At 35.0% G+C, this 23,567-nt stretch overlaps 1 protein-coding gene across 1 annotated transcript; it reads left to right on the top strand.

The window, feature by feature from the left end:
- The first annotated feature begins 1,968 nt into the window (after nucleotides 1-1,968).
- Nucleotides 1,969-23,224, top strand: LOC133313570 (uncharacterized). The gene is made up of 5 exons (XM_061514959.1): nucleotides 1,969-2,063; nucleotides 5,885-6,500; nucleotides 7,214-8,039; nucleotides 21,042-21,640; nucleotides 22,373-23,224. Exons 1-5 carry the CDS (start codon nucleotides 1,969-1,971, stop codon nucleotides 23,222-23,224), a joined length of 2,988 nt encoding a protein of 995 aa, XP_061370943.1.
- Nucleotides 23,225-23,567: the final 343 nt, after the last annotated feature.

The raw sequence follows: 23,567 nt of genomic DNA, 5'->3' as shown, positions 1-23,567 counted from the left end.
ATCAGTCTTCCAACCAACCTTTAGTACTGACTAATATTTGCTGGCTTTTGATTCGGAAATATTCCAAGCACATGATTCATCTCAATCGGTGTTTCTGTTGGCTTACACGTGAGCATTCCAGTCTCAGTGAGGAGATCTAGTACATATTTCCTTTGTGAAAGATAAATACCTTATTTTGATCTTACTATCTCAATTCCCAAGAAGTATTTCAAGTCTCCTAGATCTTTCATTTCGAATTCACTTGCTAGTTGCTTTTGCAGAAGTTTCATCTCCTGTCAGGACCATGTCATCTACATAGACAATCAATACAGTCACTTTTCCTTCCTTGTGTTTAATGAACAAGGTGTGGTCAGTATTGCTTTGTTTATATCCGAATCTCCTTATTGCAGAAGAAAATCTCCCAAACCATGCTCTAGGGGATTGTTTAAGTCCACATAAGGCTTTCTTCAATTTACAAACTTTATTCTCACTAAAAGAACTTTGTTTGACACCTGGTGGTATCTCTATGTACACCTCTTCTTCGAGGTCTTCATTTAAGAATGCATCTTTTACATCAAATTGTCGTAGTGGCCAATCTCTATTTGCAGCTATGGACATAATTATCCGGATTGTATTGAGTTTAGCTACTGGTGCAAAGGTTTCTTGGTAGTCTACTCCATACTTTTGCGAGTATCCTTTTGCCACCAATCTAGCTTTGTACCTGTCAATGCTTCCATCTGCCTTGAGCTTTACAGTAAACACCCACTTACATCCAATGGTTCTTTTGCCATTTGGTAAGGGCACGAGCTCCCCTGTAGAGTTCTTTTGCAAGGCCTCCATTTCATCATTCATTGCCTTCTTCCAATTCAGATCCTCCAATGCATCCTGCACATTACTAGGGACAGATATACTGGACAATTGATCATCAACAAAAGCATATGACTCAGACAACCTGTGATTAGACACATAGTTACTAATATGATATTTAGCTTTAGCATTGGGGTCAGGTTCATACAGTTCCTTTAGGACACCCTTATTGATCCTATGTGATCTTCTGAGAGTTACGTCACCAGAATCAATCATGGTTTTAGTAGGAATAGCAGGAAACACAATGAAACTTTCAGTGGGTAGAATATCATTCTGAAAGATATTTTCTTCAAGAGGAGTAGGATTAAAAATTACCTCTGTTGGATTAGGGTGGTCCCGAAGAGATCCCTCAGTTTTTGGTGTTAAGCAAGGTATTTCTGCTGTTATCGAAGAGTCAGAGTGTAAGACTTCAACATTCTCCACACCTGTATATGTTGCTTCAGTTCCTCCTCCATTCAAGGTGGCTAATTGGTCTTGCTCTTCATAGTAACTCTCCCCCTGAAGAGGAGACCCAGAAACTCCCCCTGAATAATAAGGTTCAAATTCCCGAAAAGAGACATCTAAAGTGATATGTATTTTTTTTGTTGGGGATCATAACACCGGTATCCTTTCTGAACATCAGAGTAACCAAAAAACACACATCTTTTAGCACATGGATATAGTTTGTTACGCAGTACTTTGGGAATATGGACATAAACAGTGCAGCTAAACACACAAGGCTCAATATTGGGAATATGGGAAACTGAAAGTATTGATTCAAACTTATGTTGCTGAGTCACAAAGTTGATGACACTAGAAGGGGTACGATTAATCAAATAAACAGCAGAACGAACAGCTTCACCCCAGTAAAAACGGGGCATATTCATGCCAAAGAGAGAAGCACGAACAACCTCCATAAGTTGTCTATTCTTCCTTTCGGCCAAACCATTTTGCTGTGGTGTATAAGTACAAGAAGTCTGACGTCTAATTCCCTTGTGATTCAAGAAATGCACAAAAGATTTATCTGTATATTCGATCCCATTATCAGACTGTAAAATTCGGATCTGGCATTGAAATTGAGTGGCTACCATTCGGCGAAAGGTTTGGAAGGCTGTAAATACATCACTTTTCTTATGCAACAACATGACCCATGTCATTCGAGTACATTCATCTATAAATGTCACAAAGTATCGAGCTTTAGACAGGGAAGGGACACCAGCCGGTCCCCAAACATCCGAGTAAACAACTTCAAAAGGAATTGAACTTTTATTACTACTAAGAGAATAGGAAATACGATGGCTTTTTGCTAGTTCAGATGTGTTACAATAGAAATCATCAATATTCAACTTGAAAATAATCTTGGATGTAATTTTTTCAAATAGCCAAAAGAGAGATGTCCTAGTCTTTTATGCCAAAGCCAAATTGTTTCCCGAGCCTTATCTTCACTACTGGCATGATTAACCTCTCCCAATTTATTCTGTCTCTTTCCGGTGACATCCAGATAATAAAGTTTGTCTCGCTTAACACGATAGCCAAGAGTATTCCGAGTGGAAATGTCCTGGAACACACAAAATGAGGGCCAAAAGGTGGCAGTACAGTTCAAGGTATTAGTAAGTTGTGCTACAGAAAGTAAGTTATATTCAAGGGAAGGGACAAACAAAACAGAAGTCAAATGAAGATGTTCAGACGGGATAAGAGATCCTTTACCAGTGATAGAAGAGGTACTACCATTAGCAGTAGAAATGAATGATTGGGAAGAAGGGAAAAAATAATGCAACTTACTAGAATCCTTTATCATATGATCAGAAGCTCTAGTGTCAATTATCCAAATATCATCTCTAGAACATGCAGGGAAAAAAGGAGTTTTACCAACAGTACCCGAGTAAGCAGCATTGGTAGTGGACTATTGGGGACTTTCATCAGAGGTAGAGGCCATTGCTTTGATGTGAGATTGATTTCGCAGTCCCTTTGCTAGATTAGGATAGAGGCTCTGATACCATGTTAAAAATCAAAGAACTCTATAGAATAGTAATTCATTTGTATTTCTTCTACCTCAATAGAGGTCATTATATACAAAGTCCTAGAGTTACAAATCAGACATAAATCAGGCTACAAATCAGCCATAAATCTAGGAAGAAAATTACAATTAATCAGGAAATTAAATCTCATAAAAACTCTCCACATAATTCCTACAATCACTCCATGTAACGGTTTCTCTTTAATTGCTACATAAATTGGTCAATCAAATCAGAAATTAAATCTTTCCAATTATAAAAAATATACAACTCAACAGAAAGGAATCAAATTAAAATAGATTGGGTTAATAATAGCCCAATGCAGTAATTGGAGTTGCGTAAATTTTACACTACAAAAGTGTGCAAATATTAAGATATACTTAATAATAGTTATATTTATAGGATGAGGATTAATGCTTTTTTTTCTTCTTTTTTTCTTTATTTGTTTTTATAATTCATTTTACTTACTGTGTGCTTGAATTTATCTTCAATAAAATTTTGTAGTCAAAATATTTCAATTAGCTAAAATTATGGTTTTTGTGTAATAGATGTACGCTCCAGACATAAACAAGGATTTTACTTGAAATCTATCATCCCCTGTTTGCTTCTCTATAAACGTGACAAAAATGCATTTATTTCAAACACTATAACAGAATTAACAATTTAACATACTTCTCAAGCAAAATATTGGGGTTAAGTTCTTATCTTTCGCTAATTTCAAGCCATCTCTCCGGCCTGTAAGCTCTGCAGCACAATTTGTATTTCTCTTTAGCACCCTGGACACAAAATTTCTTTTACTCCAAGTACTAAGACTCAGTCTATGATTAATGTTATACGAATCTCAATTATTTGTACTTATAGTAAAAGAGTATGTACTACAGGTTATTAAAGATTTATGCGGGCCACGCTTCCACATCATCACGAAATAATGTCAGATTCTTAACGATGCAGTTTGTCCAAACTTGCAAGTTGATTACAATGTCTTGTGGTTCATAATTCAATCTTGAAAGCTATATGCACTAATAGTCCACTAGCCACAGTTGTTGGAATATTCATTCCTTTTAACCCTACGGTGATAACCATCACCTACAAGGTAAGATCCATCATATTAAATTATAAAAGAATTTAACAAAAAGGTGGAGGAGACATACTTGTCTCCATAGCAGTGGAATTATTTCGATCTTCTTTGTTAGGGTATGCGATCTTTCTTTGATCAAATAGCCTAAATCCTTATTCTTTATTATGATATTATCATTTGAGGTATACGATCTTCCTCAGTCAAATAGCCATAATCCTTATTCTTTAGTGTGCTATCTCTCTCTTGATGGGGAAGAGAAACTAGAATTGTTATTTTTCTATTTGACATATTGGGGACCATAACCCTTCATAGTGTTTTCTTTATTGTTGGAGTAGTAAACTCTCATTATGCCTTGTTGGCCCAACACTGATATCCACTTACTTAGAAATTTATATGGACATCTTTATTTGATCACCTTAATTTATCCAATATAAATTAAATAGCATAATATAATTATTAATACAATATGTAGCCCACAAACACGTTAGGAAATATAATTTCCTAATAACATTGTTAACTACTCTCAACAAGTGGTTAACATCAACTCAAAAGTGTTCAAAGAAACCTCATTGCTCTCTTTTGCCCTTTTTCCATGGCTGGTCGACAAATGAGAAGAAAGAAGGAGAGTGAAGTGTGTTGTTTTGTGCCTTTCTTTAGTCACTTAAGTGAGTTGTAATATCCAAGTAAGCATAAACTTATGTATCTCATTCACTTAACTCTCTTTCAAACTTGACATTTTGATTTACAATATTTTTGTGGGAATATTCACTAATTCATCTTTAAATTTTGCGTAACTTTGTCTGCCCGCATTTTTATCCCATAACTGAAACTATTCACACTTTTCTCCAAAAGGTAATTTTTTTTATATGAAAATTAGAATTTCCATCTAATTATTCCCTCTAATCATTAATTAAATTCCTGAAATCACAATTTAGTGGTTCGGTTTATTATAAAGCCTACAGGTTATGTTGACTATTCTCTCTCTTATTGTTCGGTTTATTATAAAGTCTATAGGTTTGGGGACTATTCTTTCTCTTATTGTTATGTTGTTATTGTGCACACATACAACTTCTTTGGCTACACCATTTTTCCTAATGCACACTGATCTGTTACCCTCAGGGGGCGTTTGGTACAAGAGAAATTTTTATTTGTCCGGGAATCTCAATTTTTAAAAATATGATTTTTGCATTCAGTTTACGATAATATCTGAAAATTTAAAATTTAGAAAAATTCAATTTCCCGGGAATCCCTCAAAATCCCGCGTACCAAACGCCCCCTCAAAGATTTGTTAAGGCAACAAAGCCCTTAGATCCAAGATGGACTCACTAGTCTTTAATTAAACATCTTTATCCGTAGGATAAAACATGGCATGACCACATAGGCAATAAAGCTCTACCTAAGAGAGCTGCATACCCATGATTTTTATTTAAGACCATTGAGTAAGTTAAAACAATCTAACTTAGTGATTAGTAAGAAAAGCTTCTGAATCACGATTAAATGAAAAAAACTCGTTTAATTTCAAATTAAAAATCACGGGCAAATCTGACGGTGAAAATTTGATGTTGAGGAAATGAAGTTAACCATGCTGTTACGTATAATTTAAAAAACGAAAGGTGAGATTCAATTGACATCACAAGATTTTCCAAATAGTTTGTCGGAAAAACACGATACTTAACGCACGGAAATAATTGGAGATTAACTGCTCCTTAACAGTAAAAATTTTAAGTGCTATCTTGTTTTACTCTTAATTGCAGCGCACCATTTTTTGTTTCTTGTTACTTTATTGAATCTGTGTTGCGATGTGAATCATTGCTAGAATTTTTTATTTTCATATTATATAACATTCCTCTAAATAAATACCCAAACCCTTCTCTATTTCTTATCAAGCAAACAATCAAAAATGTTACTTCAAACATTAGCTATCCCTATTGCACTCCTTGTGATATTCACATTCATTCTTCATCAGAAACAACGTCAAGATTAATTATGTGAAACATGCACCAGGTCCAAAGGCCTTGCCAATTATTGGTAACCTCCACATGTTAGGGAAACTACCACACCGCAACCTTCAATCCCTTGCCTTAAAATATGGACCCATAATGTCCTTGAAACTAGGACATGTCCCAGCCATTGTGGTTTCTTCCTCTGAAACTGCAGAGCTATTCCTCAAGACTCATGACACTGTTTTTGTAGGCAGGCCTAAACTTCAAGCAACGGAATCTCTTGTTCATGCAAGCAAGGGCTTTGCGTTTTGTGATTATGGTGCCTATTGGCGCAATGTTAGGAAAGTGTGTATTATACAACTTCTGAGTGCATCAAAAGTTGAAATGTTTGCACCTCTGAGGAGGGAGCAATTGGGACTATTCGTGAAGTCACTTGAAAATGCTGCAGCATCACGTGAGGTTGTGGACCTTAGTGAGTTGGTGGGGGAGCTTATAGAGAATATCGTGTATAAAATGTTATTGGGCTATAGTAAGGATGACAGATTCAACTTGAAGGACCTTGTTGCTGAAGTAGTGAACTTGATTGGAGCTTTCAATCTAGCAGATTATGTGCCTTGGCTAGGTGTGTTTGATCTTCAGGTATGATATTCAACTACATGTGCTTCACACTTAGCATCTCATGCCTTATTTTAACCTCATCATATCATGTGAAAATTTTCTATTATTTATTTATAGATCAACGATCAATAATTAAAATAATTATTTCCTTTTACTTTTTTTATGAATTTTGTCACTAAAATTACGACTGTTAGATTGTGGTTGATATTTTTCACATAACATGTAAATATTTAAACATACAATGATACACTCTTGATATCTGGCCTTTTCTTATTCACTATAATTCCTGGTATCCAAGTTCTCCACTTGAAAGGGTAAGGATAAAAGTCGATTGTTGGTATCCTTACCTTTTTTTATAAAGAGGCTGTTTATCAAACTCGAACTCATAACTTTTTGTTCACAAGGAATACCATTATCATTGTTCCAAATCTCGCCCTCTATTGGACTATGTTGGAAAGATAATCATAAATAAACCTTCATATAATAATTTGAGCTTTTAGGTGATATGGTTGTTTAATATGGCGTCAAAACTTCCGTAATCACGAGTCACGAGTTTGAACAATACTAACTCCACCTTATAGTAGAATTAAGTCAGCGTAAAGTAAAACCGAAAAAATGAACTTGTGTATTATACACGCCTTGCGTGAGAGACTATTTCTTATTCATTGCATGATTTCGTATTATTCTACACATGAAGTAATGAAATATTATATATGCAACCATGGCCATTTCAGGGACTAAAAAGACGATTAAATAAAGCAAGTAAGGCGTTTGACCAAGCCTTGGAGCTGATTATCAAAGAAAAAGAGCATTCTTCTCATGACAAAGAGAAAGAACCTCACAAAAAGGACTTTGTGGATATATTGCTATCACTTATGCACCAACCCATGGATCCCCTGGACGAACAGAAAGTAATTGACAGAACAAGTATCAAGGCAATTATATCAGATATAATTGAAGCATCATTTGAGTCATCTAGTAGTGTTGTTGTCTGGGCTATGTCAGAACTCTTGAGGCATCCAAGGGTGATGAATAGACTTCAAGATGAGTTAGAAAATGTAGTGGGGATGAATAGACAAGTGGAGGAGACTGATTTAGAAAAGTTACCTTACCTGAATATGGTGGTGAAAGAAACCTTAAGATTATATCCACTTGTACCTTTACTACTGCCTCGGGAGTCTAGAGAAGATGTTATTATTGATGGCTATTACATAAAGAAAAAGACAAGAATCATAATAAATGCATGGGCAATTGGGAGAGATCCTAAAATTTGGTCACATAATGCTGATGTGTTTTATCCAGAGAGATTTGTCAATAACAGTGTAGACATCAAGGGAAATGACTTTAGACTTATACCATTTGGTTCTGGCCGCAGAGGGTGCCCTGGGATTCGTTTGGGTCTAATTACTTCTGAGATTGTTCTAGCTCAATTGGTGCATTGCTTCAACTGGAAACTTCCATTAGGCATGTCTCGTCATGATATAGACATGACAGAGAGATTTGGCCTCACAATACCAAGAAGTAAGCACTTGCTAGCTATGCCTATTTATCGACTAGTTGGTGAAGTTAGAAAGGAATCAAATTAAAATAGATTGGGTTAATAATAGCCCAATGCAGCAATTGGAGTTGCGTAATTAATCAATTGATAAAAACATTGTATGTAAATTGCAAAAGACAGCTAACTGAAATACCTCATTAATTAAACAGCATAAATATGTCTCTAGTCACGGAACTACAACACGTAGACCGGACAAATCCTGATAGTTTATATAACTCCAACTAAAAGTACTAACAACCAAGTGGCATGGACAAACCCCATGCTCACCCAAATAAGGCAACAAAGCCCAACATAAGTCTCAACTCAATAATCATAAATGGCAGAAAACATAAACAGCATCCAAATCCAGTCATGCCAGCATAAATATAAGTAGCAATAATCATCAACTAAGCTCCGGCCTTGTGCCGCCAGAGGCATCAGCCCCCAAATTACCTGAACCTGAAATAAGCGTCCCCAAACGTGGGGTGAGATCTCTAAACAAGAAATCTCAGTAAGACAAGGGGTCCTCAAGGATCTTCCACCCCAAGCTCACTTACATGTGCAATATAAGTTCAAAAGCAGTTTAACAATATAATTTCCAAAATAGTGCAATGCAACAGATAATCATGTCATGTGTGTTAATTCTATTCTACTGATCAGAGAAATGCAGGAATACGTCTATTACCCACACAATATGCAAGACGTTACTTGCACCCACCCATGGGCTCACCATCTTGTATGACGCTACATACTCAGGCTTACCGACTAAGTGGAAACAACACATACATATTATAAGCCATTGCACATACCAGCTCAAAAGCATTTCAAATATTCAAAGCATGTAACACAGCATGCATATAACCATACCCCAATGGGACATGGTGGAACCACAACATGGCTAAACCGAGGACACGAAAGCTTACCTTGCAAGCTAACAATCCAAGCCAAGAGTCCAACCAAAGCTCAATGTCCAAACACTACAGAATCACAATCTGATTTGGACCAACAATCATATCAATAAACATAGCTCATAAGCATAAACATAAAGACAACGCTTCTCTTTACGTTTTACGTCTTAAGGCTTCTAACAAAGCCATAAGCCCTTAATCACTTGATTCTGACTTAGTTTAATTAATACAGAAGTTCAACTTCATCAATCTAGGGTCCACAAACCCCCAATAGCCTACTGTATGAACAGTGCAGCTACTGTTCTTCGAAATCCCAGAATATCCGGATATTTGTCGGGGACATATCCGGATATCCATATTCAGATATCAAAAGACCCCATATCCGAATATCAGTATCCGGATATCATATCTGGATATCAATATCCAGATACCCAAATCCGGATATTTCGCGACAGAATGCAGTTTCTGTATTTCGCGAAGATATCCATCCAAGGTTCCATTTTTAACACTTCAAAACGTCAAAGCATGCATTTTTATTCTGTTTTAAGTCCACATACTAGTTGGTTACTTGTTTAACTCATTAAACATGGCAAGACTCCACTTTTACCCATTAAGACTCAAGACTAAGGCTGATGAAGCTTACCCAAGCTCTAAACAGAAAAGCAAAGGCTCATGGAGCTCACCAAACAACTCCAACAATTCTGACTACCAAGGAAAACGAAAATACCAAGCAAGCAAAGTTCTTTCTTCACAAAAATTGCTCCTAGGAGTACCAACCACCAAGAAAAGGCTTCCACCACCCAAGTAAAGGAACTCAGCCCACAAAACAGACCTCACACAGCCCCAACAACCAGAAATGGAGCTCACAACACCCTCACCAAGGTAGTTCCCACTCACCCAAGGTATTTTGGTGAAGAAACTAGAGGAAAAGGTGGCAACTTGGTTGAGTTTCAAAGAGAGAAAGGCATGAGCATGGAGGAGGCTGGTCAGCAGCTCCAAGGTCTCACATAGGATTGCAAAATGACCTAGGATCATGTGCCACATTTCTATTTATAGTCACTTAATAATTAAACACACAGTATTAACATTAATTGCTACGCTTAGAATTTTAATCCCAAACTCAGGATTCTGAACCTACTCAATTTTACAAAATTTATCATATTTTTCTTATATTTTTCGCAGCACCTTTTCGGTACGCGCTTTTCCATAGCCAGTATCAGTTCTGGCACCAGTTCTCATTATTTTAACTTGAAACTCATTTTATAAGTCCTATATATTATTCTAGGAATATTCATGCACTTGTTATAATTTTCCGGGATACTTTATCAGTACGCATTTATATCGACTAGCAGAACCGGTATCTGCACTTTTCGTCAGAAAAGCGACTTTTAACATTATTACTCACTTACTATAATTATTAGAGCCTCATAATAATTATTAGGGTCAATTATGGAATTATTTTCTAATTTCACATAATTAATTAATTAACTTCCTTAATTAACGGTGCTGGTTCTTACACATCACACCAATATATTCAATGACAGAAATGAAGTATGGATGAGTGGCATGGAAATTACATGCAATGTGATCTCTACCATGCCTATTTCCAACTGGACCTACTTTAATCCTTATGAGATCAATCCTTAATTTTCTGCATACACAACGCAGAAACAAAAGCACAAAATATACACATTCAGAGGGAAAGTAACATCAAAAACTTTATTCTACAGAAAACACATATATTAATGCTTATGCATAGAACACCAACATAAAGAACTCTCACTAAACCATAGTGTCATCAAACAAAACAACACCCATATGATCAGTATGCTCGTGAAAGACCTTAGGCTCTAAGCATTTAGTAAGCAGAACCGCAAGCATGGAGTTCGTCCCTATGTGTTCTATAGAAATCTGACCACTCTGAACTCTTTCTTTAACAACCAGAAACTTTATATCGATGTGCTTCGATTTTTAAGAGCTTCTGTTATTGTTGGAGTACAACACTGCTGACTTATTATCACAATAAATCTTTAGCGGCTTTTCAACACCACTTACTATACGTAGCCCTATGATAAAACATTCTCCATTAGAGAGTTCATAGAGATTTTCAACAACACTACTTCATAGAAATTTTCTCCATAAAACATTCTGAAATTAGAGAGTTCAGCTCTAACATCAGCTTGATGAGACATAGGAGAAATCTCTCTATGAACTTGTTAGAGAGTTCTTCCCATGAGTTTATGGATCCAGGGGAGAGGGACTTCATCCAGATTTTGGATTTTGAGCCCAAAGAGTGAGGGAACAACCCAATTCTCATACTCTCTTCTATTACACTCTCATTTCTAAAATTATCACAAATATCTTGAAATTTCGTGAGGTGTGTGTAAGGATCTTCTGCAGGGAGTCCATTAAAGACTCCAGCCTCCCTGGTCATGTGAAACATGATGGGTTTTAGTTCAAAATTGGGAGCTACAGGGGGAGGATTACTCCTCTTTCTAGTCTGTTCCTTGAAGGAGCAGCCAAAGCTCTGAAGTTCTATTCAGGAGGGATCTCTTCATGGTTGTTATTGTGATCAGCTATGTTTGTTTCAAAAATATTTTCCTTGAGATCTCTTTTTCTCCTATGAAAAGTACGTTCTGGTTCAGGATCAAAGAAGAACTCAGGTATTTCAGTGGAGTGGTGAGAATCTGTTTCAGACTCTTCACTCATAAACCATAAAACACAGGTAATATGAACAACAGAATATGTGACAAAGAATTAATAAATGAACTAGACACAGAGTATGTACTTAAAACGGTAATAAGGACAGAATTTAGTGTACCTTTCCCCGGCAACGGCGCCAAAAACTTGTTGGATGTGAACTTGTTGGTTGCTTAAAATATTCTTATGAAGGACGTTCCCTCACTTTAGTTCATCAAGAGAAAACACATTCGTTCTCTTGACTTCAACCCAAGTGTGCAAGTGCACGCATCAAGTAATAAATGGGACTATTAGTGCCCAGATTATCGTTCTCACGAGGATAGTACTCTAATTAATGCCTTAGCTATTTTAAAAAGAATGAAAATGAGAAGAAAAGTTAGTAATTGACATGTTTGGTCAAACGTTCCCTACTGTCTTGACAACGTTCCTCAAGAATAGTAGGATCAATCTGACAGCAAACAGCTCCCCGTGTCGTTATATATGAAATCCTTCTTGTTGATAGTAGGAATGACAGTATTCATTGGAGATTTGTAGATACAAGATTGAATAAAGAAAATAACAAATAGTAATAACAGTATTTAAGAGACAACAATATGGAGTGATAAAACAGTTTTTAACACAAGGAACGGATCCACTGTTCCATTATAAAATAGCTATATTCTCTACTCAAAACTTGACACTTTTGGCTTTAATCAGGTCTTTTCACTGCCAACTCAGATTCCTCAGATCGTGGACTAAACGGCTCACAAGTTTTCATATTCCTATGGCTCCCTTGACTCCAACAGTTACTAAGCATAGGACCTTGTGTGAACGAGGTGGTCCCTTATTCCTAAGGCAACCAGCAGTGTTGTTTCCACAACACTGCCTTCCCTCTCTGGTTAAGTTGTCTGAAATCCCTCCCTTATGGAAGTTCCTTTCTCAGTATGCGTTCAATTTTCATTGATACGCAATGAATATAGCACATTTAACCAGAGAAATACAAAAGCTTCAGTACAAGGGTTTTGAAAATAGTTCTTTAAGAACTTCCCAGTTTACCGTTCCACAAATAGCTTAGCCCATGGCTACTACTTTAAACATAATTATTCCAAACTGAAATCCCATAGACCCGAAATTCAGTTCAGAGATAACGAGTGGAAAAGAAGATAAATAACACGTATATTTAATCAGAAACAAGTTAGGTTACAACAAAACGAAAAATGGAGAAGGATGATTGTTGCTCGTGAGGAGTCTCAAGTTGGTGATACAGAATAGAGAATAAGTCATTGTCACTTAACTAATGCTAAGACTATACAACTGAAAATATAAAACTATAAAATAAACTAAGTGATCTCTTCTTAAGCAATTCGATGATTTTCTTCGTGCTGGAACGTCCTATTTATAGGCAGAAGAGTGGATGGCAAAGCTTGTAATTTCCCTGGAGTTGTTTTCTTGACTGCATGAAAGGGGCGGTGTGAACAGTGCTCAGAGGGACGCAAGTTGTAGGATGAGACACTTATTGTTGAGATTTTCCGTTTCTTCTGCAGTCCCTCATGCCTTGCTTTCCTCTAATCCAATGGGAACTCTTTATTCCCTGTTGTACACGTTTCTTCGTGCTTAATTGTTGTACCCCTTATGCTTTATGGAAACTTCTTTTCAACGTTTCCTGCAAAGTGGTCAGAGAAATTGAGTTAGTAGAGCAGGTGTATTTAATGTTCCAAATCCTTTTCCCTTTTTCTATATTTTCCAAAGGATTACATCATCATCCGTTCCCCACTGTGTTTTTGTTATAAAGATAAAAAACATGTGTTTTTAGTGCTGAAGTTGCTCATCAAATGAGGGAACGGATGGTATTTTGCTATCAAAATAGGCTTAGATGGGAACGAATTTTCATCCCATCAGATAGTACAAACAGATATCTCCGAGAATTTAAGTTCTCATGCAGTTATACATGATAGTCCATGGGCTGCATCCCTATGGACCCACTTCTAAGAGTTGTATCCCATTGGAAGATCATATATGAATGTGTTCAGTAGCCATAAACCACAATTCACACATCACATCACAACATGAACATGTCCTATATGAATGCAACTATACTAAGCATTTAGCATCCAATTAAACAAACATTAACCATAGTCCAATTGGACCTGTGATGCAGCAACAAAGTAGGAGAAGACTCATAAACCAAGAGTTTACCTCTTGAAGCTCTCAAATCAACACTTGCTTGCTGAACAAGAAAGTTGTCCACACCATTTTTTCACTTGCCTTGAAATCCAAAATCACTTATTACATGTAGAATATTGGAAATATGAATACTTGACATAATTTAAATATTGACCTAATGGTCAAAATACAAATTAACTTATGGTTTCGTAAACTTACACTATCCTTGATTAAACAAGAACTGGGGCTTCCAATGATTGCTTAACTTAGAGCTTGATCCTCCAAGGTCAAGTCCCTTGATTCAATACTAATACCATGAATAATCAACCATCAATCACCAAAACACATGTAACTTACATTGCAAGAAATCAACACAGTTGTATGCTAATTTCGAAAATGGTAATTGTGATTCACATGGTTATTCTCATTAAACATTTTCATGCCAATTCATGCCACACAACAAGTCATAGTAAAAAATTTAACTTATACATGATTTTCACATATACTTTATTAATTTCACATGTTATATGATTTACTTGAACATTAAGCCAAGCTTGTTTTTCATACCCTCAATTCACTCGATATAAGTAGGGTTGTTCAAAATGTCCAAAAGAACCAAACCAATCCATAACCAAACTGCTCCACATTCTAAAAACCGGTTATTTTTTAAAACCGATTTCATATGAAACTACATTTAATTTTATAAACTGGTTATTTACCAAACCATAAAAATAATTGGTTATCCATGGTTAGGGGTGATAAACGAGCCAGGGGCCTTTGGCTCGGCTCGTAAAGACCTCAGTTTACATGTCTAATATTGGTTGTTGGAACCAAGCTTGAACTTGTATAAAAGCTCGTTTAGTAAAAAGGCCTCAGGCTCCAATTCAAAAGCTCAGCCTTGGAGCCTCTCAGACTGACCTAGTATATAAATTTTTATTTTTATTTTTATTTATATTTTTTATATTATTTGTAATAGCTCTCTCTCTCCTCTCAATCCATTTCACCCCTATTTTATTAGTTAAACAGACTTTTTGAATGATTTTGTTCTATATTATGCTGTTTGGATATACATTGAATTTATGAATATTTATGGAATTACTAGTGTTGTTGATTGTATATTCTGTTTGGATAAATTTTTGTTGTCTTATTTTTTTCTAACAGGCTAAATCAGGCTTTTATTTTTTATAAATAAGGCAGGTCACAGGCTGATAATTATATTCGTAACAGGTAACAGGCTTGGTAAGGCCGACACATGTAAACACATGCTTAGCCTTTTAAGACCAAAGCTCGGCTCGCCCGTTAACACCCTTATCCATGGTTAACCATAACCAAACTATTTTACAATTAAAGAATAAATAAGTATTATCTTTTATCCTTAACATTAAAATGTAAAAACTACATAAATATGAATCATTTTTAAATGTGACATTATTAGAAAAGTTTTAAATACTAACAAAATTTATCGAAAAAAAATATTTCGTCGAAAATTTTGACAAAAATCATATTACGTAGAAAATAGAGACGGAAAAAAATTTCGTCGAAACTAGAGACGGAACAATATTTTGTCATAATCACTGACATAAATTTTTTAAGGACAAAATATTTCAGTCAAGATTCTTGATAGAATCTAAATTTCGTCGAAACTTTCGACAAAAACAATTCTGTCAAACTTTTCAACGAAAAATAATTCTGTAAAAAAATTTGACGAAACACATTTTCATAAAAAAAATTGACAGAAAATAATTTCGTTAAATTTTTTTACGGAAAATATTTTCGTCCAAATTTTCGACGAAAAATATTTCCAACAAAACACATTTACAGCGAAAATTTTACCAAAAAAATTTACGTAAAAAAATTTGACGAAAAATATTTTAGAAAAAAATTTAGATGGAAAATATTTCTATAAAAAATTCTGACGGAGATTTTTTTTTGTCAAAGTTATTTACAGACTCTAAATTCCCTCCAATCATTTCCCTCAAAAATTTTGACGCAAAATATTTTTATAAAACATTTTGACGAAAAACATTTTTGTCAAAAAAATTTATCGAAATATTGTTCGTCATAAAATTTTTCATAGAAATGTGTTCCATCGAAAATTTTGATGGAAATGTGAAAATTTTGATGGAAATGTTTTTTATCAAAAAACTTGACGAAAATATTTTTCGTCGAAAATTTTCGATAGAAATGTGTTTCATTAAGAATTTCGAAGGAAATTTTTTTGTCAAAAAGTTTAACGAAAATGTTTCTGTCGAAAACTTTGGATGGAATTTGAATTCTATAAAGAATTTTGATGAAATGTTTTTCCGTCAAAAGTTTTCGAAGGAAGTGTGTTTCGTGGAAAATTTTGATAGAAATATTTTTTCGTAAAAAATTTCGATGAAAATGTTTTTGTTGAAATATTTTTGAGGGAAATGTTTTGACAAAATTTATATTCCATAAAAAAATTCGACAAAAAAAAAATTTCGTCAAATTTTTTTAAAGATATGTTTTTAGTCACAAATTTTGATGGAATTATTTTTCGTCAAAAAATTTTGCGGAAAATTTTGATGGAAATATTTTCCGTAAAAACAACGTGAACAATTTCTATAAGAATCATTTCGTCCTGAGTGTTTCAAAACAATGAAGATTCTTGCAAGAAATAGTTGGTCAACTACTTATAACCAGGAGAAACAAATCACTACTTATAAAAATAGCACAATCCATCGGAAATCGATTTTGAATTTGTTAAAAAATCGATTTTGAATTTGATAACCGGTTTATGATTCATAACCGGTTTTGATTTAAAAACGGTTTTGAATTAAAATCGGTTTAAACCGGTTTTAATTCAAAACCGGTTATAAACCACAAACCGGTTTGGACAAATTAAAAACCGGTTTTTTAAAAAAAAAAGTGGTTCGGTTTTAAATTCAAACCGTTTAAAACTGGTTTGGCTTGGTTTTTTACAATAACCAAACCGAACCGCTCGATGCACATCCCTAGATATAAGCCTAGCACTTGCTTTCCACCATTAACTTGAACTAACAAACCTCCTAGGTTTAATTTTTATGTCTTGGCCGAATAGGTATCTGAAGGTCGTCATGATCTCTAGCTTCCTTTATAAGCCATTACTTGGTCCATTTAACATACAATGCCTAAGGACAAACAACTATTACCAAACATGATTAAACAAAATTCCAATATATTCTTTCATGCCTTGGCCGAAGCATACATATAGGGTTTTCCTTATGTTTTCAAGTTCATAATCACAAACCAATTAGCTCAATCACATTTTCCATGCTCCATGATCATCATTAAACATCAATATTAATTTAAACACCCTTCCCACTTGTTTTTCTTCTCATAAGGCCGAAGCCTATACATGGTGTTCATCTTGGTTTTCTAGCTTTTCTTTAATAGCTAATGAAGACATCACTTGACACACAACTACATGAACAAAATGACATGAAATTAATCATCCATATACTATTTTCTAGCCATGAACACAATGACACCATACACATTTTCATGCTAATTATCAAAATACTCTAAATTATAATCTCTTTGGTTTTCCTTTGACAAGAAACAATTATAAACATGTTTGACAAAGGAAACCATAGGGGTGTTACCATAGGGGTGTTCGTGGTCTAAATTGGATCGGTTTTGGAAGCAAAAATCCTCTGATCCAATCCTTTCGGTTTGATCATGTAATCATCCTTCGGTTTGGATTTTTTTCAAATCCGATCCAATCCAATTTTTTCGATTTGGATTGGATCGTTTTTCGATTTTTTGAAAATCCTAAAATTTGTTTCATGATTATTGTGCAAATAACATATTTTGTATATATTGGCTTTATAAAAAAAATTGAAATACAAAAGCATCAGTAAACAATAATATAGTTTTTTTGGGGTAATGAGATATGAAGCTCTACACATATGAAATTTTATTAATAAGATGTGACTAGGTTTTTTCATGGGTTTAGTTGATGGATTAATGGGTCTTGGGTTTAGAAATTTTTTGGCTATGATTGGGGAAATGTCCAAGTAGGTAGAGGGGAATTAATATATTAGATCGGTTTGGATCGGATCGGTTTTCATCAACCAATTGAAAAACCGATTCAATCCAATTAAAATTTGCGATTTTTTTTTCTATTTTTGATTTTTCGATTTTCGATTTATTCGGTTATCGGTTTTTAAATTCAGTCACCACGGTTTGAATTGGTTTGGATCGGTTAATGAACACCCGTAGGAAACCACACCTAAATCACCCTCTAAGTCATCCAACCATAGAAATTTCGAAAAACACTAGTCATGTTCAACCTAGAATTTAAAACTTCCATGAAACTTGAAATAACTTGGTTTAACTTACCACCAATGCTCTTAGAATCAGGAGAGGAGTGTTCCTTGAGCTTGAAATGGTCCCAAACTCCCCAAAATACCAAGAACTCAAGAAATCACCTACACTTTCTCAAGGAGAAATCTTAACACAATGGTTCCCAAGGAGAAATGGTTTGTGAGTTGTGTTCCTATGACAATTCTAAGACTTTTTCATGTGGACACCAAAGGTTAGGTATGCAATTCCACTTTATCTTGGTCCGTGTGGAGGTGAGCGTTGCAGCGATAGGGCGAGTGAGGATGTAAGCTAGATGATATCAGAATGGACGATGGTGATGCTTGAACTTGTTGAGGTCATGGCTACAGTGGCAACAATATAAAGAAGAAGGAGTTTAACAATGGTGAAGAAGAAGAGCAGTAGATAAACAGACATAGCGTGAAAAGAACAAAGCGTGTGAAATGGGAATATGATGGGTTTCCATTTATTATTTTATCTTGGAAAGTGGAATATACAGGATTGCATTTATTATCTTGTCTTGAATAAGTACTTTGTTAAGTGATAGTTGTCAAATTTTATTTGAATTTTGAAGCGCGATATTTTTTTAATACTAAATGTGATATTTATTATTAATAAAGTTAAAATATTTGAAACAGGTATTATTTTTTTACTGGTCTTTAAATATATTTATAATTTTTTAATATAAGTTATAGATTTGAATATACTCACTAGTCATGTGGTTGAACTAGTAACCCGGTACCTCGACCGGATCAATAAGGGTGTGCGTGACAACCTTCCTGGAATTAGTTCTTTTTTAATTTTTGTTCTCATGAACAGAAATGGATAAAAAACTCATTTGTTAAAATCAGTTTATTTATTTGTTCCCGAGATGAACCGATTTAATTGTTGTGCTGGGGAACAGAAAAAAGAATAAAAATTTTTTTGCTTTTTTGTTCCCGGGCACAAAATGAGAAACACATGTCTCTCTCAATCACACTCCACCACTACCATCATTACCACCACCACCATTATCCCGACACGACCACCGCCACCATCGTCGTACCACCACCACCATCTTCACGTCACCACCACCATTATTGCTACTACCACTATCACCACCACCACCACTACCACCACCATCATCACTATTACCACAACCACCACCACTACTACCGTCATTGCCGCCACCACCACCACTACACCACTGCCACCATGTCATCGCCATAGCCATTATCGCAGCCACTTCTGTCACCACCACTATCGTCGCCGCCGCCACCATTACCATTATCATGCCACTGCCATTACCATTATCATGTCACTGCCATTATCATTACCATTATCATGCCACTACCATTATCATGCAAGATTTGGCATGAGCCGCTCATTGTCCGTGCCCTTTCACACCGGCAATCACTCCATGCCCTTGCCAGCTCTTGGGATGTTACAAAACCTCACAAATTGGGGGAACTTTAATTTTAAGAACAAAAAAGGTTTTGGAGAGTTTTGTGAAAATTCCTAAATTATTTCTCTCACTTTTTTAAACTCAAATAATGGAAGGAATTAATAAAACTCTTCCCTTCTTTTCCTTTCCCTTTTAAAACTAACTTCCAAGCAAGCCTCAAGGGACAAGGCTTTCAACTTATACCCTTTGGTTCAGGTCGCAGAGGGTGTCCTAGGATTCTTTTGAGCCTAACTACTATTATGCTTGTTCTAGCTCAATTGGTCCATTGCTTCAGTTGGGAGCTTCCATTGGGCTTGTCTTCATATAACTTGTACATAACTGAGAGATTTGGGCTCTTAATGCCAAGAAATGAGCACTTGCTAGCTGTGCAAACCTATGGGTTAGTTGGTAAAGCTAAAAGTGAATCAAATTAACATGGGTTTATGTTCATTAAAATAAATTATCTGCGTGTAACTTTATAATTGTTTCATGATATGACCTAGAAATTGCATTTTTATTTCGTTGGTATTGTAATTTACCTTAATGGCTGCAACAGAGAATAGTGCATTATTTCCTAATCTCCATCTTAACTATGATGACTCTGCATTTGGTACCCTATACTTGATTGATGCATTCAATATTCTAGGATTACAATCTGGAGCAGAAAATCAGAATTGCGATAAATTATGGAACTGAAATAACAATTATTTGAACTTATTCCGATGGAAAATCATGGAATTTAAAACAAGCAGATATTCTGAAAAATAGTTTTTCTTTGACAAATGTAGAAATCATTAATCATCACGATTAAGTGAATCAAAAAAACTCTTAATGAAATACTTTTTTCTGTTAAATTTCTCGACAAGTTCATACATTAATCAAAGTAATTCAATCGAGCTTGGAAGGATCATAAGGGTGGCAAAGCCATCTCTATTAAGTTTTTAACATAATTGTATATCTATGATTCTAACTCAAGATTTCCGATTAAGTTGGAACAATCTCGTGGAGTTGATCCTTAGTGAGTAGTAAGAAAAACTTATGAAACATGATTAAATGTAAAAACACATGATTAATTTCAAATTAAAAATTTGATGTTGAAGAAATGAAGTTAACCATGATGTTACTGCGTATAATTAAAAAAGCAGAAGATGAGATTCAATTGACGTCACAAGATTTTGCAAATAGATAAATGTCGGAAAAACACTCCTTAATACAATCATTGATCACACGGAAATAATTGGAAATTAACTGCTCATCCAGATTAAAAATTTTAAGTGCTATCTTATTTTACTCTTAATTGCAAACCACCGTCCTTTTTTTTGTTACTATATTAAATCTGTGCTGCCACGTGAATCATGGCTAGAATTTTTTATTTTCATATCATATAACGTTCCTCTAAATAAATACCCAAACCCTTCTCTAATTCTTGTCAAGCAAACCATAAAAAATGTTACTTCAAACATTAGCTATCCCTATTGCACTCCTAGTGATATTCACATTCATTCTGCATAAAAAACAACGTCAAGATTATGTGAAACATGCACCAGGTCCAAAGGCCTTGCCAATTATTGGTAACCTCCACATGTTAGGGAAACTACCACACCGCAACCTTCAATCCCTTGCCTTAAAATATGGACCCATAATGTCCTTAAAGCTAGGACAAGTCCCAGCCATTGTGGTTTCTTCCACTGAAACTGCTGAGCTATTCCTTAAGACTCATGACACTGTGTTTGCAAGCAGGCCTAAACTTCAAGCAGCAGAATCTATTGCTCATGCAAGCAAGGGCTTAGCGTTTTGTGAATATGGTGCTTTTTGGCGTAATGTTAGGAAAGTGTGTATTATACAACTTCTGAGTGCATCAAGAGTTGAAATGTTTGCTCCTCTGAGGAGGGAGCAATTGGGACTATTGGTGAAGGTACTTGAAAATGCAGCAGCATCACGTGAGGTTGTGGACCTTAGTGAGTTGGTAGGGGAGCTTATAGAGAATATTGTGTATAAAATGTTATTGGGCTATAGTAAGGATGATAGATTCAACTTGAAGGACATTATTGCTGAAGTATTGAACTTGATTGGAGCTTTCAATCTAGCAGATTATGTGCCTTGGCTAGGTGTGTTTGATCTTCAGGTATGATATTCAACTACATGTGCTTCACACTTAATTAGCATCTCATGTCTTATTTTAACCTCATCATATCATGTGAAAATTTTCTATTATTTATTTATAGATCAACGATAAATAATTAAAATAATCATTTCTTTTTACTTGTTTTATGAATTTTGTCACTACAGTCATTACCGTTAATTTGTGGTTGATATTTTTCATATAAGATATGAATATTTAAACAAAACATAAAATGATACACTCTTGATCTGGCCTTTTCTTATTCACTATAAATCCCGATATACAAGTTCTCAACTTGCAATGATAGGAATAAAAGTCGATTGTCTGTAATCTTACCTTATATTTTTATAAAGAGACTGTTCACCAAACTCGAATTCATAAGCCTTCAGATCATAAGGAAAAACCATATTACTATTCCTAATCTTGCCCTCTTTTGGGCTATATTGGAAAAATATAATATAAAATCATGAATAAACCTTCACGTAATATCTTCAACTTTTAGGTGAAATGATTGTTTAATATGGTATCAAAGACTCCGTGATCACGGGTCTCGAGTTCGAGTACAATATTGGCCCATTTTATCGTGAAATTAAATCAGCACAACCTAAAACCAAAAAAATGGATTTGTATAATATGTCTGCATTGCGTGAGAGAGACTGTTTTTTATTCACTGCATGATTTCGTATTATTCTACACATGAATGAAATATTATATATGCAACCATGGCCATTTCAGGGATTAAAAAGACGATATAATAAAGCAAGTAAGGCGGTTGACCAAGCCTTGGAGCTGATTATCAAAGAAAAAGAGCATTTATCTCATGACAAACAGAAAGACCCTCACAGGAAGGACTTTATGGATATAATGCTATCACTTATGCACCAACCCATGGATCCCCAAGACGAACAGAAAGTAATTGACAGAACAAGTATCAAGGCAATTATATTAGATATAATTGAAGCAGGACTTGAGTCATCTAGTAGTGTTGTTGTGTGGGCTATGTCAGAACTCTTGAGGCATCCAAGGGTGATGCAGAGACTTCAAGATGAGTTAGCAAATGTAGTTGGGATGAATAGGCAAGTGGAAGAGACTGATTTAGAAAAGTTACCTTACCTGAAAATGGTGGTGAAGGAAACCTTAAGATTATATCCAATTGGACCTTTACTACTGCCTAGGGAGTCCAGAGAAGATGTTATTATTGATGGTTATTACATAAAGAAAAAGACAAGAATCATAATAAATGCATGGGCAATTGGGAGAGATCCTAAAGTTTGGTCACATAATGCTGATGTGTTTTATCCAGAGAGATTTGTCAATAACAGTGTAGACTTCAAGGGAAATGACTTTAGACTTATACCATTTGGTTCTGGTCGCAGAAGGTGCCCTGGGATTCATTTGGGTCTAATTACTTCTGAGATTGTTCTAGCTCAATTGGTGCATTGTTTCAATTGGGAACTTCCATTGGGCATGTCTCCTCATGACTTGGACATGACTGAGAGATTTGGACTCTCAATGCCAAGAAATCAGCACTTGCTAGTTGTGCCAACTTATCGCTTAGTTGGTGAAGTTAAAAAGGAATCAAATTAACATAGAAATATTTGGTTAATTGCTAAAATAAAGATGTGAAACCTATAATTAAATTTGGAAAAGAGATACATTCTTTTCAATAAGTATTGTTCTCAAACAATTAGGATTGGTCTAGTGGTGAAGGGTTTGAGTAAGTTATATTAGGTTATGCGTTCAATTTCTACTTGTATTCAAAAACAAAAAACAAAAAAGTATTATTCTCTCTCAGTTTCTCTGCCTATAGCTTCTTTGTAGCAATTGGATCAGACCCACTGTAGCTATTACATTGGTGTAAATATTACGCTACAAAAGTGTGTAAATGTTAAGATATAATTAATATTAGGTATATCTATATAAGATCATG

Source organism: Gastrolobium bilobum, unplaced genomic scaffold (genome assembly GCF_033153095.1).
Source record: "Gastrolobium bilobum isolate Gb01-03AN ecotype WA unplaced genomic scaffold, APGP_CSIRO_Gbil_v1 utg1760, whole genome shotgun sequence".
Taxonomy (NCBI): domain Eukaryota; kingdom Viridiplantae; phylum Streptophyta; class Magnoliopsida; order Fabales; family Fabaceae; genus Gastrolobium; species Gastrolobium bilobum.
This window is presented reverse-complemented; position numbering and strand designations above follow the sequence as displayed.